Consider the following 20,823-nt stretch of genomic DNA (forward strand, 5'->3'; position numbering starts at 1 on the left):
GAGTCGGAAGTGATTGGAGGACAACTTACCACCCTCTAAAGCCTACCATTTCCCCAAACACATCCAATCAAAATCTTGAGATAACCATTTTGTTCAATGCAGTCTGGAAACTAGGTCTTTATGTAAAAGCTAGTGCCCTTCTTGATAGTCTAAAGTGATTGAAGGGCAACAAACCCCCCTCTCACGCCCACCATTTCCCCGAACACATCCAATCAAAATTTTCAGATAGCCATTTTGTTCAACGTAATTTAAAATTATGGAAATTAGGTCTCTGAGGATGAACCCCCCTCCCCTTCCACAACCCTCAGGGCAGGGGTTGTAAGTTATGCCCTGGTGGAACATAAGGTTTTATAGAAAGTGTTGTCGTAGAAACTTCAAAGAGGGCTCTTTCGATTGGAAATTGAAAGGGCTAGTGCCCTTTTTAATAGTCGAAAGTGATTAGAGGGCAACTAATCCCCCACTCATCCCTATGCTTTCTAAAGCCCAGAATATAATTTGTACTTTACTGAAGAAAAATTCTTTTAATTTTTTTCATTTTTATAACTTTAAGAAATCAAAATTAATTGAGATTGTAAGAAGTGAATATCAGCATATGTATATTAAACTGACAATGCACATTTTTTTCAGTCAATTCATTTGAATTTTTTTTAGTAAAGTACAAATTATATTCTGGCTTTTAGAAGGCATAGGGTCTTAGAACCCTACAGATATTAATTTTTGCTCGTTTTGAGTTTGACTCTGTTATTTATTTTAATTTCTCTTTGTTTTAGGTTTCATTTATTTATTGATACTGATTTGTGGTAGTTGTATGTTAGGTAGATTATTTTATTCTATTTTTTTTCCATTTTTAGTTCAATAAAGTTCTTTACTTTTTTTGAAAAACTTATTTTTGTGGGAAAAGTTTTCTAATTAATAACCAAAAAATGACCAACCTGTATCATAACAGCCCTGAACTAAGGCCAATTTCCTAATTTAAAAACTTTTTCTATTGGGTCTGTTTTGTCGAAAACTTTAATAGTATACAAATATTCATATGGAGTTAAAACTATACTTTGTTTTGTGACAGACAAGTCAATATTTTCTAATCCATCGGCTAGTTAATTTCTGTTTTTGCTTTCTTACTACCGAAACTTTTTAAAAGGCTTGTGAAATTTACGAATTCCTGTGTAATAACAGGGTGACAAATATGGTCCATAAGTCTCGTAACAAATTATAACAAAGTAACCAGCCTGTTTTGCTATTTTAACCAGGGCATTTGCGCACTGTGAAAATTTTTAAAAATATACCAAACGTAACAGCATTGGAACCAGCGGTCCCATGATATTCTGAAATTTTTGGTAAATGAACTTAATTTGTCTTACTTTTATCTTCAAATTCTCTATAGTTTTCAATGCGGTCTATAATTCTCAATTATGATGTAGATAGAATAAAAGCTTGGCTTCTCATAGATATAAAAATTTTTACTATGAGTTTAGCAATTTTTATATTACCAAGAATAATTGGTATATTTAATGCAAATAGTCATAGGTTATTTTTTCTTATTTTTCTGTTCAATTACTAAATAGTTTCGAATGGGTAATAGGTTTCAAATAGAATGAAAGCATGGCTTATCATAAATATACAAATTTTAACTATAAGTAGCCCCCCTCTCTCCTCAGTGAATAAAAAACAAAAAAATGCAAGAATCCAGGACACAAAAATGTACCAACCGAGAATAGAAGGCTAGCCCCCCGCATGGGATGCGAGCATTTTACCACTGAAGCAATCAACGTTAAGCATAAAGTGTTCATATATCTATGTTGTGGGAGCAATTCAATTTGTCTGGATTATCGTTCTTTTTTATTATTAATTAAAAAAAAACAAGTTTTTTTAGCTGACAGTAAGGAGTGACATTAAAACTTAAAACGAATAGAAATTATTCCGTATTTGAAAGGGGCTGTCCCCTCATCAACTTTGACTCTGTCTCACATCTTTATTTTTTAAAACAACAAAAAACTTTAGCGTAAACAGCGAGGCGTTGAGGAGGGGACAACCCCTTTCAAATAAGGAATAATTTCTGTTCGTTTTAAGTTTTAATGTCGCTCCATACTTTCAGTTAAAAAAAACTTCTTTTTTATTTAATGTCTGAACGTTTTTGAATTAATGCAGGTTTTGATTTTAGCTCACCGTTAATGAATAATTAAAACGAAATCTGCTTATTAATTTTACTTTTCTTTGGTTAAATGTCTTTCTCGAAAGTTGTCTAATTTTATTTAGGAACTTTTTTATTAGTAATAAATATACGTAACTTACTTATTAACTTACGTAACGAACTTCTATGTTCGTATGTTTTTGTTACGTATATTAAGGGGACTTCGAACGCTAAAGTTCGACTTTTGTTCCAATTCTTTACGAATGACCCCTTAATCACAAAGGCTGTTAATTAGAATAGATAGCTCTTATGAAATGACTAAAAAAACTTTAGCGTAAAGAGCGAGGTATTGAATAGGGAGCGAACCCAATCATATACGTAATGATTTCTGTTCTTTTAAAGTTTTGATGTTGCTCCTTACTTTCAGTTGAAAAACTTGTTTGTTTATTTCATTTCTTATCGTTTGTTTAAATACTGTTGGAAAATTTTGTGCCTCCTTCATAGCAATGTCCCTTTCCCCATGAAAACATCCTCCATGGAAAGATCCTCCCACGTAACCCCCGACCCATCCATCCCCCCCCCCACCATTACCAGAAAAAATCCTCCCTGAAAACGTCTGTATACTTCCCAATGACCAACACTTTATGTAAACTTTAGGCTAAGTTCATAACTTGCAGCCCTTCCCCTGGGGACTGTGGGTGATTAAATTATCCTCAAAGACATAGTTACTATATTTTTGACCATGCTGGACAAAATGACTATATCAAAATTTTGATCGTGTGACTTTAGGAAAAAATGAGCGTGGGAGGGGGCCTAGTTGCCCTCCATTTTCTAGGACCACTGGGTCGATACGATCATCCCTTGGGAAAAGAAACCTAAAACAAATAAACACGCACCCGCGATCTTTCTTCTGACAAAAAATACAAAATTTTACATTTTTGCAGATGAAGCTCGAAACCCCTACATTAGGGTTCTCTGATATGCTGAATCTGATTGTGTAATTTTCATTAAGGTTCTGTGACTTTTATGGGGTTTGACTTTTCTGTGACTTTTATTTTCATAGGCAGCGCGCTAGCGATGCCTCAGTAAACAACGATGTGGGTACAATGTGTTTTTTTTTTTTTGGTTTTTTCTCTATCCCCGGGCACCTTATATCGAAGGTGTTGTTGAACAAACTTTAAAAATGGCTCCTTTGCTAGAGACTTGGTGTAGCTAGTCCCCTTTTTATTAGTCGAAAGTGAATGGATGGCCCCTAGCTCCCCCCAACGCCCATCATTCCCCCAATCACATCCAATTAAAATTTTGAGATAGCCATTTTGTTCAGCGTAGCTGTTTTCCGGATAGAAAATATATTTTTGAGGAGGACACTCCCTCACAACCTTTAAGGCGAGAGTTCTAAATTATTGCCTGGGGGCATGTCAGGTTTTCATAGAAGGCTTATTCTTAGAAACTTCAAAACAGTCTTATTCGATTGCAAATTCGAAGGGGTAGTACCCTTTTATTAGTTGAAAGTGATTTGAGGGTAACTAGCCCCCCCCCACCCACGCCCATAATTCCCCCAAACACATCCAAACAAAATTTTGAGATAGCCATTTTGTTCAGCGTAGTTGATTTCCAGGTAGAAAATATGTTTTTGAGGAGGACACTCCACCAAAACCCTCAGGGCAAGGGTTTTAAGTTATGCCCTGGGGGCATATAAGGTTATATAGAAGGCATTGTCGTAGAAACTTCAAAACAGGCTCATTCGATTGGAAATTCAAAGGGCTAGTAGCCTTTTTGAATAGCCAAAAGTGATTGGAGGACAACTAGCCCCCCCCCCCCACGCCCATCATTCCCCCAAACACGTCCAATCAAAATTTTGAGAAAGCCATTTCGTTCAGCGTAGTTGATTTCAAGATAGAAAATATATTTTTGAGGAGGACACTCCCCCATATCCCTCGGAGCAAGAGTTATAAGTTTTGCCCGGGGGGCACATAAGGTTTTTATAGAAGATTTTGTCGTAAGAACTTCAAAACAGGCTCATTAGATTAGAAATTCAAAGGGCTACTACCCTTGTTAATAGTCGAAAGTGATTCGATGGCAACTAGCCCCCCCCACGCCCATTATTCCCCCAAATACATCCAATCAAAATTTTGAGATAGCCGTTTAGTTCAGCGTAGTTGATTTCCAGATAGAAAATATGTTTTTGAGGAGGACAGTCCCCCAAAACCCTCAGGGCAAGGGTTTTAAGTTATGTCCTGGGGGCAAATAAGGTTTTTATAGAAAGTGTTGTCGTAGAAACTTCAAAACAGGCTCATTCGATTGGAAATTCAAAGGGCTAGTATACTTTTTAATAGTCGAAAGTCATTGGAGGGAAACTAGCCTCCCCCCACGCCCAGCATTCCCCCAAACACATCCAATCAAAATTTTGAGATAGTAATTTTGTTCAGCGTAGTTGATTTCTAGATAGAAAACATGTTTTTGAGTAGGACACTCCCCCACAACCATCAGGGTAAGGGTTTTAAGTTATGCCCTGGGGGCATCTAAGGTTTTTATAGAAGGCGTTGTCGTAGAAACTTCAAAACAGGCTCATTCGATTTGAAATTCAAAGTGATAGTACCCTTTTTAATAGTCAAAATTGATTGGAGGGCAACTAGCCCCCCCCCACGCCCTTCATTCCCCCAAAAACATCCAATCAAAATTTTGAGATAGCCATTTTAGTTCAGTGTAGTAGATTTCCAAATAGAAAATATTTTTTTGAGGAGGACACTTCCCCACATCCCTCAGGTTAAGGGTTTAAGTTATGCCCTTGGGGTATAAAAGGTTTTTAAAGAAGGCGTTGTCGAAGAAACATCAATAAAAGTTCATTCGACTGGAAATTAAAAGTTCTAGTACCCGTTTTAATAGTCGAAAATGATTGGAGAGCAACTAGCCTCCCCCACACCCAGCATTCCTCCAAACACATCCAATAAAAATTTGGAGATAGCCATTTTGTTCAGCGCAGTTGATTTCCAGATAGAAAACATATTTTTGAGGAGGACACTCCCTCAAAACCACCTGGGCAAGGGTTTTCAGTTATGCCCTGGGGGCATATAAGATTTTAAGAGAAGGCGTTGTCGTAGAAACTTCAAAACAGGCTCTTTCGATTTGAAATTCAAAGGGCTAGTGCCCTTTTTAATAGTCGAAAGCGATTGGAGGGCCACTAACCCCCCCCCCTGCGCCCATCATTCCCCCAAACACATCCAATCAAAATATTGAGATAGCCATTTTGTTCAGCGTAGTTGATTTCCAGATAGAAAATATGTTTTTGAGGAGGACACTCCCCCAAAACCCTCAGAGCAAGGGTGTTAAGTTATGCTCTGGGGGCATATAAGGTTTATATAGAAGGTGTTGTCGTAGAAACTTCAAAACAGGCTCATTCGATTGGAAATGCGAAGGGCTAGTACCATTTTTCATAGTCGAAAGTGATTGAAGGGCAACTAGCCCCCCCACCCCACACCCATCATTCCCCCAAACACATCCAATCAAAATTTTGAGAAAGCCATTTCGTTCAGCGTAGTTGATTTCCAGATAGAAAATATTTTTCTGAGGAGGACACTCCCCCACATCCCTCAGGGCAAGGGTTTTAAGTTTTGCCCTAAGGCACATAAGGTTTTTATAGAAGGTGTTGTAGTAAAAACTTCAAAACAGGCTCATTCGATCGGAAATTCAAAGGGCTACTACCCTTTTTAATAGTCCAAAGTGATTCGAGGGCAACTAGCCCCCCCCCCCACGCCCATTATTCCCCCAAACACATCCAGTCAGAATTTTCCAGATAGGATTTTCTTCCAAATTTTGCCATGATTTCCAGATAGAAAATATGTTTTTGAGGAGGACACTCCCACAACCCTCAGGACAAGGGTTTTAAGTTATGCCCTGGGGGCAAATAGGGTTTTTATAGAAGGCAGTGTCGTAGAAACTTCAAAAAAGGCTCATTCGATTGTAAATTCAAAGGGATAGTGCACTTTTTAATAGTCGAAAGTAATTGGAGGGCAACTAGCCTCCCCCCCCCATGCCCATCATTCCCCCAAACACATCCAATCAAAATTTCGAGATAATAATTTTGTTCAGCGTAGTTGATTTCTAGATAGAAAACATATTTTTGAGTAGGACACTCCCCCACAACCATCAGGGTAAGGGTTTTAAGTTATGCCCTGGGGGCATCTAAGGTTTGTATAGAAGGCGTTGTCGTAGAAACTTCAAAACAGGCTCATTCAATTAGAAATCAAAAGGGATAGTACCCTTTTTAATAGTCTAAAATGATTGGAGGGCAACTAGCCCCCCCCACGCCCTTCATTCCCCAAAAACATCCAATCAAAATTTTGAGATAGCCATTTTGTTCAGTGTAGTAGATTTCCAAATAGAAAATATTTTTTTGAGGAGGACACTCCCCCACATGCCTCAGGTTAAGGGTTTAAGTTATGCCTTGGGGGTATAAAAGGTTTTTAAAGAAGGCGTTTTCGAAGAAACTTCAATAAAAGTTCATTCGACTGGAAATTAAAAGTTCTAGTACCCGTTTTAATAGTCGAAACTGATTGGAGAGCAACTAGCCTCCCCCACACCCAGCATTCCTCCTAACACATCCAATAAAAATTTGGAGATATCCATTTTGTTCAGCATAGTTGATTTCCAGATAGAAAACATATTTTTGAGGAGGACACTCCCTCAAAACCACCTGGGCAAGGGTTTTCAGTTATGCCCTGGGGGCATATAAGATTTTAAGAGAAGGCGTTGTCGTAGAAACTTCAAAACAGGCTCTTTCGATTGGAAATTCAAAGGGCTAGTACCCTTTTTAATATTCGAAAGAGATTGGAGGGCAACTAGCCCCCACGCCCATCATTCCCCCAAACACATCCAATAAAAATTTTGAGAAAACCATTTTGTTCAGTGTAGCTTATCTCTAGACAGAAAATATATTTTTGAAGAGGAAACTCCCCCACAACCCTCAGGACAAGGGTTTCAAGTTATGCCCTGGGGGCATATAAGGTTTATATAGAAGGCGTTGTCGTAGAAACTTCAAAACAGGCTCATTCGATTGGAAATTCAAAGGGCTAGTAGCCTTTTTGAATAGCCGAAAGTAACTGGAGGGCAACTAGCCCCCCCACCCCACACCCATCATTCCCCCAAACACATCCAATCAAAATTTTGAGAAAGCCATTTCGTTCAGCGTAGTTGATTTCCAGATAGAAAATATATTTCTGAGGAGGACACTCCCCCACATCCCTCAGGGCAAGGGTTTTAAGTTTTGCCCTAAGGCACATAAGGTTTTTATAGAAGGTGTTGTCGTAAAAACTTCAAAACAGGCTCATTCAATCGGAAATTCAAAGGGCTACTACCCTTTTTAATAGTCGAAAGTGATTCGAGGAGCAACTAGCCCCCCCACGCCCATTATTCCCCCAAACACATCCAGTCAAAATTTTCCAGATAGGAATTTTCTTCCAAATTTTGCCATGATTTCCAGATAGAAAATGTGTTTTTGAGGAGGACACTCCCCACAACCCTCAGGGCAAGGGTTTTAAGTTATGCCCTGGGGGCATATAAGGTTTTTATAGAAAGCGTTGTCGTAGAAACTTCAAAACAGGCTTATTCAATTAGAAATTCAAAGGGCTAGTACCCTTTTTAATAGTCGAAAGTTATTTGAGGGCAACTAGCCTCCCCCCCCCCCACGCCAATCATTCCCCCAAACACATCCAATCAAAATTTTGAGATAGTCATTTTGTTCTGCGTAGTTGATTTCCAAATAGAAAATATGTCTTTGAGGAGGACACTCCCCCACATCCCTCAGGGAAAGGGTTTAAGTTATGCCCTGGGGGTATATAAGGTTTTTAAAGAAGGTGTTGTCGTAGAAACTTCAATAAAAGTTCATTCGACTGGAAATTAAAAGCGCTAGTACCCGTTTTAATAGTCGAAAGTGATTGGAGGGCAACTAGCCTCCCCCACATCCAGCATTCCCCCAAACACATCCAATAAAAATTTGGAGATAGCCATTTTGTTCAGCATAGTTGATTTCCAGATAGAAAACATATTCTTGAGGAGGACACTCCCCCACAACCCTCAGGGTAAGGATTATAAGTTTTTATTGAAATCTTTGTCGTAAAAACTTGAAAAGGGGCTCATTTGATTTGAAATTCAAAGGACTAGTTCCCTTTTTAATAGTCAAAAGTGATTTAAGGGCAACTAACCCCCTCTCACGCCCACCTTTTCCCCAAACACATCCAATCAAGATAGCATAGCAATTTTAGATAGCAATTTTATTCAACGTAGTTGAAAGTTTGGGAAATTATGTCTTTAAGGATGACAACCCTTCCCCCACAGCCCTCAGGGCAAGGGTTGTAAGTTATGCCCTGGGGGCATATAAGTTTTTATTGAAAGCGTTGTCATAGAAACTTCAAAATGGATCATTCAATTGGAAATTGAAAGGGCTAGTGCCTTTTTTAATATTGAAAGTGATTGGATAGTGATTAACGCCCCTCTCACGCACACCATTTTCCCAAACACATCCAATCAAATTTTTGAGATATTCATTTTGTTCAATGTAGTTGAAAGTTCTGGAAATTAGGTCTTTAAGCATGATAAACCCCTCAGTGCAAGGGTTGTAAGTTATGCCCTTGGGGCATATAAGGTATATATAGAAAGTTGTTGTATATGACTTATAGAATAGATTTTAGTCTTCCTCAAATCCAATTTTAATTTACAAGATATTCTACCTATTCATGAGGTAGAAACTTTGCGAGTTGTTGGCTGGACGCTGGTCTTGTTCATTGTTCATCAAGAAAAATAGAAATCTGGTAAAAACGCAATGGCTGTGGCAGTTCAGAATCCTTGCAGAATAGTTGAAGTATCTAAGAGCTATGTTTTTCTAACAGAATTAATAATCAAAATTAATTTGGAGATAGCCATTTTGTTCAGCGTAGTTGATTTCCAGATAGAAATCATGTTTTTGAGGAGGAAAATCCTCCAAAACCCTCAGGGAAAGGGTTTTAAGTTACGCCTTGGGTGCATACAAGGTTTTTTTATAGAAAGCATTGTCATTGAAACTTAAAAAAAGGCTCATTCAATTGGAAATCTTAAAGGGCTAGTACCCTTTTTAATAGTCGAAAGTGATTGGAGGGCAACTAGCTTCCCCCTCCCCCCATGCCCATCATTCCCCCAAACACATCCAATCAAAATTTTGAGATAGTCATTTTGTTCAGCGTAGTTGATTTCCAAATAGAAAATATGTTTTTGAGCAGGACACTCTCCCACAACCGTCAGGGCAAGGGTTTTAAGTTATGCCCTGGGGGTATATAAGGTTTTTAAAGAAAGCGTTGTGTGAAGCGTGACAAACCCTCCCCCCCCATCCCTCAGTACCGGGAATGCCAGCAATTTCCTGGGGGCTTACGCGGTTTTTATTAACTTTGCTGTCATAGAAAATAAAGCATGTCTCATTCAATTGGAAATTGAAAGGGCTAGTGCCTGTTTTAGCAGTGGACTTTGACCATGGTTTAAGTGCAGGCTCTGCCATACACGCCATTTCCCCAAAAACATCGAATAAAAAGCGGGAGATGTTTATTTTTTTCAGTGTATTTTAAATTTCTGGAGGTTACGTTTGTTAGGATGATAAGCCCCTCAGAGCAAGGGGTTTAAGTTATGCCCATGGGGCATATAAAGTATACATAGAAAGTTGTTGTATATGACTTATAGAATATATTTTAGTCCTCTTCAAATCCAATTTTAATTTACAAGATATTCTACCTATTCATGAGGTAGAAACTTTGCGAGTTGTTGGCTGGACGCTGGTCTTCTTCATTATTCATTAAGAGAAGTAGAAATCTGGTAAACACGAAATGGCTGTGGCAGTTCAGATCCTTGCAGAATAGTTGAAGTATCTAAGAGCTATGTTTTTCTAACAGAATTAATAATCAAAATTAATTTGGAGATAGCCATTTTGTTCAGCGTAGTTGATTTCCAGACAGAAAATATGTTTTTGAGGAGGACACTCCCCCACAACCCTCAGGGTAAGGGTTTTAAGTTATGCCCTAGGGGCATATAAGGTTTTTATAGAAGGCGTTGTCGTAGAAACTTCAGAAAAAGCTCCTTCGATTGGAAATTCAAACAACTAGTGCCCTTTTTCATAGTCGAAAGTGATTGAGGGGGGGGGGGGTTCCCCCCCACGCCCATCATTCCCCCAAACACATCCAATAAAAATTTTGAGATAGCCATTTTTTCAGTGTAGGCTAGTTGATTTCCAGATAGAAAATATGTTTTTAAGGAGGACACTCCCACACAACCCTCAGGGCAAGGGTTTTAAGTTATGCCCTGAGGGCATATAAGGTTTTTATAGAAGGCGTTGTCATAGAAACTTCAAAAAAAGCTCATTCAATTGGAAAATCAAAGGACTAGTGCCCTTTTTAATAGTAGAAAGTGATTGGAGGGTAACTAGCCCCCCCCCCCCCACGCCCATCATTCCCCCGAATACATCCAATAAAAATTTTGAGATAGCCATTTTGTTCAGCGTAGTTGATTTCCAGATAGAAAATATGTTTTTGATGAGGATACTCCACCATAGCCCTCAGGGCAAGGGTTTTAAGTTATGCCGTGGGGGCATATAAGGTTTTTATAGAAGGCGCTGTCGTAGAAACTTCAAAAAGGGCTCATTCGATTGAAATTCAAAGGGCTAGTGCCCTTTTTAATAGTGGAAAGTGATCAGTAATATTTTTTGTTGTTGTTGTTATTTAGACCAGGGCACTTCGTATCGAAGGAGTTGTCGTGGGAACTTCAAAAGGGGCTCATTCGATTGAAAATAGAAAGGGCTGATGCCCTTTTTAATAGTTGAAAGTGAATGGAGGGCAACTAATCCCCCTTCCACTTCTACCCTCCCACCCCCACCCTCCCATTTGCCCATTATGTTTAAAAACTAAATATTGTCTTAAGATTAAATTAAAATGCATCATGTTGATGGCACTTCCCAATAAGACGTCTCTGCCGCATCCCAAGTACAATTGAGATTATTAGGTTCTAACTTTCGGGGCTGCTTCTGCTCTTACGATTTAACCAAAGCAAAATAGCGTAAGTATACCCAAGCTATCAAAGAAAGAAAATAGATTTTTTGCGAATGGTATCAAGTTTTTCATCTCAATTCAAATCGAGGGGTTCTGAAACTAAATTAAACGGGACTATTTTTGTTCAGATTTTTAAAAAGGTGTATAAAAATTGCTGAAAATTTTTCTCCAGCATACAAATAGCAGGCCAAACTATAAAGTCTTAAAAACGAAAAGATTTAAAGTGTTATTTTCTTTTTTCTTGAAAAAACTATGTCAACATAAAACGAACAGAAATTAATTAAAAAAACTTTTTCCACAAAATAAGTTTTTAAAAGAAAAGTAAAGAACTCCATTAAACCAAAAATGAGCAAAGATAAAATCAAATAATCTACCAAGTGTGAAACTAGCACAAATCACCATCGATAAATAAACTAAACCCAAAACGAACAGAAATTACAATAAATACAATAAAAAACGGAATTTTGGTACCAGTAGACACATCAAAAGAATCAGATTCTTATGCTGATTTCAAATATATAAGTTTCGTCAAGTTTAGTCTTACCCATTAAAAATAACGCGCCTGAGAAAACTTGCCTTATTTTCGAAATTAATTAAAAAACTGTTTCCACAAAATAAGTTTTTAAAAGAAAAGTGAAGAACTCCATTAAACAAAAAATGAGCAAAAATAAAATCAAATAATCTACCAAGTGTAGAACTAACACAAATCAGCATCGATAAATAAATGAAACCCAATACGAACAGAAATTACAATAAATAACCGATCCAAACTCAAAACGAGCAGAAATTAACATAAGTTGGGCGCAAAACCCCTATGCCTTCCCGAGGCCAGAACGAAATTTGCACTTTAATGAGAAAATACAAATGAATATTGATCGTCAGTTTAATATACATATCTGATAATTAGTTATCAAATGTTAATATTATTTGATTTAATAAAGTTATAAAAATAAAAACATTAATATTTTTTCAGCAAAGTGCAAATTTTGTTCTGGCCTTGGGATGGCATAGGGGTTTTGCGCCCAACTTATGTTAATTTCTGCACGTTTTGAGTTTGACTCGGTTATTTAATTCTTTTGATGTGTCTACTGGTACAAAAATTCTGTTTTTTAGAGTTTCGGTTACTATTGAGCCGGGTCGCTCTTTGCTTACAGTTCGTTACCGCGAACTGTTCGATTGTTAATATTCACCGGGGAGAGCGGGGTACCCTGTAGTCAAAATCTGTATATTTATGAAAAGTCTTGCTTTCATTCTTTCAAATAAAAAAGCTTTTTAATTGAAAGTAAGGAGGAACATTAAAATTTAAAACAAACAGAAATTATTTCGTAAATGGAGGTTTCTCCCTCCTCAATACCTCGGTGTTAACGCTAAAGTTTTTATTACTTTTACTAAAGCTTCTTATTTTAACTAAACAGTCCTTGCGTTTCAGGAGTCCTTTTTAAAGGATTGTAGTCATTCTTAAAGGAGTCTCATTAGCATACTTTCATTTGAAAAAGACTAATTTCTGATCATTTATCAAACCTTTGCAGGAAATGCCCCCCCCCCAAGCGGAAAGTTGATCCTGCAGAAAATTTCTCCAGGAAGAATTTCTCCTTCATAAAATCCTCCCCAGGAAAATTACTCCAAAATATTCCAACCCCACTGAAAATCTTCCCAGGACAATTCCCTCTGAACATCTCCACATATAAAACTGAGTCGGCAAAGAGACAGTAAGACAAATAAAAATACTTTCGTATGGGAATTCTGGCAAATTCTCTCCGTGTAAGATTTTGCCTCTGCACATGGAACTCTCAAGTATTCACCCCCCAGAAACTCCCTTCCCCGCTGAAAATTCTCCCCGTGGCCCCCTCCCTTCAGAAGACCCCCCGATTTCCCCAGTAACAAATACTACAGGCTAACTAAACAATGAACATTCCTTTCCTTAGGGGCTGTTCGGGGCCATGCTATCCCCAAAGACATAGTTATTGGACCTTTAAACTATGTTGAAAAAAATTGATATCTCAAAATTTTGATCGGGTGACTTAGGGGGGAAGGGTGTAGGAGATGGGATAGTTACCTTCCAACCTTTTTGGTCACTTAAAACTGTACTATAACTTTAAAATTCCGTTCGAACGACCCCACTCTTGATATTCTAGGATCATTGGTTCTATACAATCATCCCTGGGGAAAAAAAAAAACATACAAATAAACACGCACTCGTGATCTCTTTTGGCAAAAATTAAAAATTCCACACTCTTGAATATTGAAAATTGAGACCTCTACAGTATGGTTTTCTTGTACAATGAATCTTATGGTGCAATATTCATTAACATTTCTTGACTTTTAAGGGGTGTTTTCACCCTTTTTGAAAATGCAAATTTTCTCAGTTTCATATCTTATGATAGATAGGCTAAACTTAATGAATCTTATAGATTTGGAATCAGCATAAAAATCTAATTCTCTTGATGTATCTATTGATATCAGAACTGTTTTAAGTGTTTCGTTTACTATTGAGCCGAGTCGCTCCTTACTTACAGTTGGTTGCCACGAACTGTTTAATCTGGAACGTGACACAGAGTGAAAACTACAAATTAGCTGGAGAGGAAAGTAAGAAAAAGTAGCCTATGTTTATTTACATTAAATATACCTGTTATTCCTTGGCTCTTAATAACAGAAAAATGGCTAAATTTTCAGATAAAGTTAGTATGAAAGTTAGTATAGGCCTACACATGAAAAGACAAGCTTCCATTCTTTATAAATTTTGAAACCTCATTGAAAACTATGAAGAACTTGAAGAGAAAGTATATCTATTCAACAAAAGGAACTCAGAATTTTGTGGACCGTTGACTCCAATGCTGGAACGTTTGGTACAGTTTCTAAGATCTTCGTAGTGCATAAGCACACTGTTCAAAAATGGCGAGACCGGGAGTTATGCCAAATGATACGTGTGGACCAGAGGGGCGGATTCGGGATTTTTTTAGGGGGGGGGGACTGAATAGGTTGATCCGATAAACTTGCGTTAGGAGCAAGTTTAATTTACGCAAACTTGCGTTAATTAAGTACATTGCACTACTTTAGACGACGTTAGGGGGCGTGCGCCCCCTCGCTCTCCCCCTGTATCCACCACTGGTGGACCACCTTCACCACCCAAACAGCCTCGGAGGTAACAGAGTTATTAAATGCGTAACTACTCCTGTCATTTTTCTATCTGAAACGAATGAACAACAATTTATATAATTATTTAACCACACAGGAGAGGATTAATGTACTATTTATCTTGTGCATAAAAACAGCTTTTATACCAATACCATTCAAACCAATTCATTCATCATCATCGATCATTCATTCATTCATACCAAGTTTTCCCTCTTGCCTAACTGTCTCTAAGGCTGATTCTTCTCCAAGAGTTTGTGATACAATTAAGCTGTAAAATTAAGGGCAAGTCACAACTTACTACAGGCTTTTGAGGGTTTTTTGCTTGAGGGAACCCATCTTATAAATGATAAATCTTCGTCCAGGCTGAAATATCGCTGGTATGTTCTGGCATTGGCTCTTATTTTCACGAAAGTATTTCCTCTTACCATGCATCTCCAACAATCAGAAACTAAAAAAAGAATGATATATAATGGAACGAAAAATGGATTGAAATATAATGTTCTTTTTCGTAAAACACTTCCCAAAAGTCAAAATTGAAATATGATTGCACAGTTTTGTTCCCTTAGAGCCTTACTGACATAGTTCTATCAACACCATGACGAAACAACACTGTTGTTAATAAATCGAGATTGATTATTTTGATGATGATGCTGGGTATATACATCTCTTAGATCTGGTTTACAAAAGTGATAAACTTAGATTAGGTTTCATAAATCTTTTTTCACACGACGTGTACGGAAAGAGTTTCATTACCATTTATAAAAGTTTCAACATCTCCCTTGAGATAAATTCCTGAGATGACACGTTCTTTGACGAGCTATTCAATTCACATAGAAAGACAAAACTAATACTGGGACAGAATTCATTTATTTTAAGTCTTCTTGGACGTATACCACTAACACGACCAAATTTATGATTATTAATGAATTTAGAAGGTGAATAATGTAAAGACTTAATCAAACATGATATTGATAGTGTATTTCTCCTAATTAATGCAAATAGAGCAGCCATCCAATTTATGCCCGTTTATCTTGGCTTAAAATGTATTTTCGTCGGGGATTGGAAACTTGCAAATTTTATGGGGAAACTGGAAAGAAAATTTAAAATGCCAATTTTAAATACCCAGGGATTTTATTTTCATTTTTAATATCGTTATACCCACTCTGTCCTTCGGTGATTTACAAGATGTATTGAGTGCTTTTAGATTTATGTTTTATGTCAAAAATTGTCATAGAGTCTTCTAGAAAATATTACTGCTCTACCTTGAACTAATAACCTAGTCAATTAGCTCACACCACAATTTCGACATCATCAAATCGTAAGTGTATCCATTAGCGTCATCTCCACAAGAGTTGCCAACAGCATCATCGTTACCACAATCTTTCCAATTCCCATTATCCGTTTGTCTGGCACCTCCGCTCTACTGTCATCATCATAATGTTTTTTGTCTATAGCCTGTTCATTTCCGACCCCAAATGTAAATCCTTCAGCACAATCATAACTGCTTCCACCCCTACTATGTATTTCATGACCACCACCTTCACCAATAACCCAGTTTTAACCATCTCGATCATTTTTAAGAGCTTCACCCTCACCTAAACCAGCACACCCTAAGTCATATCCGCAACCTCCTTTCCAAACAGAGCAACCATCAGCTCCCGCAGGACCACGTCCCTCGCTAAAACTACCTCCACCTGCAACCCCTTTACAAACTCTAATAGTGCCACTACCTCGAATGAAAAGGCTGCCACTGACAGTTGCTTCATTCCGTAAATGCACTCCACCACCATCAACAGCATGCACTGTCACCCCTCACATCCTAATCTTGACAATAATCCCACTATAATCGTCATCTCTACTAGGGTCTTCACTGTGGTACACTCAGATCTTTGACGCTTAGAGTAGGATTAAATAAAAGTCAATTTTTTCCAACTGAAATTAAGGAGCAACATTAAAACTTAAAATGAACAGAAATTATCTCTACTAGGGTCTTCACAGTGGTACACTCAGATCTTTGACGCTTAGAGTAGGATTAAATAAAAGTCAATGTTTTTCAACTGAAATTAAGGAGCAACATTAAAACTTAAAATGAACAGAAATTATTCCCTCTATAGAGTCCCCTCCTCAATCCCTTGCCCTTCATGCTAAAGTTTTTTTTGTACTTTAAGAAAGCTTCTTACTCCAATTAAACGGCCCTTGTGTTTCAGGAGTCGTTCTTAAAGAATTAAGACAGAACGTCAAACTTTAGCGTAACGAGCGAAGGTTTGAGGAGGGAGCTTCCCCTCTCATATGCAGAATAATTTATGTTCGTTGTATGTTTTAATGCTGCTCCTTACTTTCAGTTGCAAAAAAAATTATTCAACTTTAGATTTTTTTTTTCAAATAATTCCGAGAAATTCATAAAAATTCCCCCAGGGAAAAGTCCTCCCGAGTAAAATCTCCCCAAGGATATTTTCCTGGAAAACGTCCTCTTTGATAACAATTCCCCCGGAAAATTTCCTGCGGACATTCCCCCAGAATATTCTCCTTACTTTCATTTGAAAAAAAAAAACTTTTATTTAATTTCTGCTCATTTTTCAAATCATGCGGGAAATCTCCTCTCCGTGGAAAGATTCCTCTGGAGCATCCCCAAAGGGAAAAACCACCCCAGATAATTTCTTTCCCTGGTGAAAATTCCTCCCGGACAATTCCCCCAGAACATTCTCTCCACGTGTAAAATTTAATAGCCATAGAGAAACTAAGAATTCTGGTAAATTCCCCCTGAGAAAATTTCCTCTGGAACATTCCCCCCGAAAATTTCCTCCCCAAGTAAGATTTTCCCTTGTAAGATTCCCCCTCCCCTCCCACAAAGAATTCCCCAGAAAAATGTCCATATATTTCCCAATAACAAATATTATATGTAAAAATGGGCAAATTGCGTAACTTACAGCCCTTTTCCCAGGGGCCGGAGGGGGAGGTCATTTCATTCCCGGAATCACCGTAATTGGACCTTTAAACTGCGCTGAACAAAATGAATATCTAAAAATTTTGATCGTATGTCTTTGAGAAAAAAGGGGATGATGGGAGGGGGGCTAGCCGCCTTCCAATCTTTTGGCCAGTTTAAAAGAGCACTATAACTTTTAATTTAGGTTTGGATGACCACCCTCTCGATTTTCTAAGATAACTGATTAAATGCGATCACACCAGGGGAAAAAACAAATAAAATATGCATCCGTGATGGTTCTTCTGGCAAAATATACAAAATTCCACTTTTTGTAGATAGGAGCTTGAAACCTCTGCTATAGGGTTTTCTGATCTGCCAAATCTGATTGCATGATTTTCATTAAGATCTCTTGACCTTTGGGGGGGGTGTTTCCCATCTATTTTGGAAATCAGGCAAATATTCTCAGGCTCATAGCTTTCGATTGGTAACATGTAACTTAATGAATTTTATATATTCGGAATCAGAATAAAACCCAAATCTTTTGATGCACTAATTGTTATCAAAACTCTTTTCAGAGTTTCGGTTACTATTAGGCCGAGTCGCTCCTTACTTACAAATCGTTATCACGAACTATTTGACGAAGAGTAGCAGAGTGACTCAATTTGGCTTCGATGAGTGAACAAAGGTAATTTTCACCCCAGCTCTCTTTTCCTGTATTTTGACCAGAAAATAAATAAAAAACGATTTATTTTGGATATTTAGCTTATACCAAACTAAAGTTTAACTACGCTAGGGGTGTCAGGAGTGAATTTAATAATTTCATTGTCTTAGATCACAGTCATTAGCAATAAAATACAAACTGTTGCTTTTAAACAGTTGTTTTTTATTAAGATCAAAACTGGAATTTTAACTTCATTTTCCAATTTTAATCCGAAACCCAAATAAGCTAAGATTTACCGATAATAGCCTTAGATATGTCGATTAAACTTTGTTTTTTGACTCAAAACTCAAAATATTTAATTCTAACGGAAACCTAATGCTGATTTTTAAAAGGTAAGCATATTTTTTTTTCTCCCCTTTAGTTTTCTTGTAATTGTTTTCTTTTTTTTCAAAATACCACAAATTCAGCAAGAAACAAGCTCAAAAATTATTGCGTAAGAGCCGAGTCCCTTAAAAAAAGCTTTTTTTCTGATAGTACTTTCAAATTTAAATACAACACTGCATTATTACCAAATTTCCGGAATTTAAATACAACACTGCATTATTACCAAATTTCCCGAAAGAACAAACAGTAGAAAATATAGACGTAAAAACTGTGTTGATGGGAAACACTGATTATATATTCAAAGTCAGTTTAAAAAGTTGCTCTAGAAGAAAAAAATTCTTAAGGAATAAAGCTATTTCCCAGTGTTTCAGAATTTCAGTATTTTGCTTTTTTTCTGTGATTTTTCCACGCTTCAACCGCTTTTCATGTTTACAACGCCTAGAGTTGTGTGCCCATGTCGATATAAGCTCTTGCGAGTTTTCTTTTCACTTATTGGTGACTATGGTAAGAATAGAAAAGACAAGGTATGGCAAGGTAAGAATAAAGAACAAGAATAAAACTTAGCTTACCGCTTGAAACACGCTTATCTGAAATACTAATACTTGCGCTACTATGAAAAGACACGCTTTTTGATCTCCTTCTCCCATCCGAATTCACTATATTTTCATTATCGTTTTCATCATTAATGTACTTATCCTCCATATTTTGTAATTTATTTAGAAAAGTCCTCTCACATATTTAGTCTGCAAAAGGAACTCAACTGTCCTTGGAAAACTATTTCTAAGATTTCCTTGAACTAAGCGTTGTCTTAATGCTTGCGCATAGCTTATTGCCACAATCTGTGGTTTTATTGTAAGAACAAAGAAGATACAGTTAATCTTGGTTTATTTCTAAACCACATTTTTGTGAATGATATATCATTTAATAGCTGTGATTGGCTGAGCTTCAATAGCCAGTAATCCAAAATAGTGCAGTTCTCAACTGTTTTTTTTTTTTTTTAGTTTTAGTATATTAGTCCAAAAATGTTTAGACAAACTTTTACTTCGAAATAACTGTCGATTCGAAGTTATCCAGCAGTAAAAATTCTATCCACTCCACAAGCCCCAAAATTTTCTAAATTTCCCAAGTTTTTACATGAGAAAATTGACCTCTCCAAAATATCCGCACAAACTAACGTTCGTAAGTACAAGAACGTAGACACCGAAATATAAATCGTTAATTTTACCTAGTGTTGATTTCCAAGGAAATTTTGGTGAACCCAAATTTCTTCCGAGAAAATTTGGAAGAGCTACCAAAATTTCAGGGGCAGTGGAAGCACTGGTCGTATGGGCAAACGTAAATATAAGGCTTTCCGGAAAACAAGTTATATTCAAATTTCTCTTCTTTTTTTTAAATTTAAAATTACTATGCAGTTTGTAGTGAAAATTGTCGGGGAATTAGCATTTACAATAAGACAAAACTTGATTATGGTATTTTTTTTTATTTATTTTTTTTTGGGGGGGGGGGGGATCGGAATTATTCAAACCCAACAGAAAAGGAATTACTTCCCTTTATTACCTGAGTGAATTTTCAATCGAATGAGCCCTCTCTAAGGTTTGTACGACCGCCCTTTCCGTAAAAACCTTATATGTTGATAATGGGCAACTAATATAACTTATAGCCCCTGTGCTGAGGGCTGTAGAGAGGGGGGGGGGGGTTGTCAGCCTCAAAGACACAACTACGGGAGCTTTTAACTATCCTGAACAAAATGTCTAACTCAAAATTTTGATTGGATGCGTTTGAGGAAATGATGGGCAGGGGGGCAGTTGGTTACCTTCCAACCACTTTTGACTCTTAAAAAGGGCACTAGAACTTTTAATTTCTAATTGAATGAGCCACTTTCGAAGTTTCTACGACAGCTCATTCAATACGTAGTTCCTTGTTCAGAAAAAAAATACATTGTGCCCACATCGCTCTTTGTTAGGCAGCGCTATTACGCTGCCTATGATGTAAATAACCTTGTGGTACTATTCCACTCAGGGTTATACCTATTACGGGTTTGCTACAAAATTCGTCATAACTATAGCCATCTGATATAAGATTAGGAACCTGGAACTGCTAATACATGCTTTTAAGCAATGCCCCTGTGAAAACAATTCAGTTCCAGTGTGTCCCCCCTCCCTAAGAAAAGTCTGATATTCGGGTATTTGCCAGTCATCAGAATCTTATTCACGATGAGATTACGCTAATAACGAGCCTCAACTAATGATAAAAGTTAGTTCAGCTATTGTAAACAGATTTTAGCGTTTACCGAGGATGATTTCAAAAATGACCTGATTGGCTAGCTCCTTGACCTGTTCAGATATTGCTCAACTAATTGGCTGAGCCTTGAGAAATTTCAAATACCAGTTCTACTATGGTCCTTGCTTTTGACAGGTCTAGGTATTAGTTAAATTTTAATCATTAAGGGATCTAGAACTAGCAGAATACCGAATTTAGCGTTAGCTAGATCTCGGTATTAGTCACATCTGTGAATAAGCCTAAAGCTGGA

The 20,823-nt window shown here is 37.2% G+C and overlaps 1 protein-coding gene across 3 annotated transcripts in view; it reads right to left on the reverse strand.

Moving 5' to 3' along the window:
- The window catches only part of LOC148942667 (inactive phospholipase C-like protein 1), a 440,344-nt gene extending 421,325 nt beyond the window's left edge, over window positions 1–19,019 (reverse strand). For all 3 annotated transcript variants that reach the window (XR_016143118.1, XM_089102764.1, XM_089102765.1), the window contains exons 1-2: window positions 18,863–19,019; window positions 14,624–14,773 (exon numbers count right to left, since the gene is read on the reverse strand). Coding sequence is in view for 2 of the 3 variants with exons in the window: in XM_089102764.1 (XP_088958890.1) it covers window positions 14,624–14,773; window positions 18,863–18,995 (283 nt within the window). In the remaining variant the exon portion in view is untranslated. The remainder of the gene's footprint in view (window positions 1–14,623; window positions 14,774–18,862) is intronic.
- Between the last annotated feature and the right edge of the window lie 1,804 nt (window positions 19,020–20,823).

Source organism: Artemia sp. Qi Xiang Cuo, chromosome 16 (assembly GCF_049724085.1).
Source record: "Artemia sp. Qi Xiang Cuo chromosome 16, ASM4972408v1, whole genome shotgun sequence".
In the NCBI taxonomy this organism is placed as follows: domain Eukaryota; kingdom Metazoa; phylum Arthropoda; class Branchiopoda; order Anostraca; family Artemiidae; genus Artemia; species Artemia sp. Qi Xiang Cuo.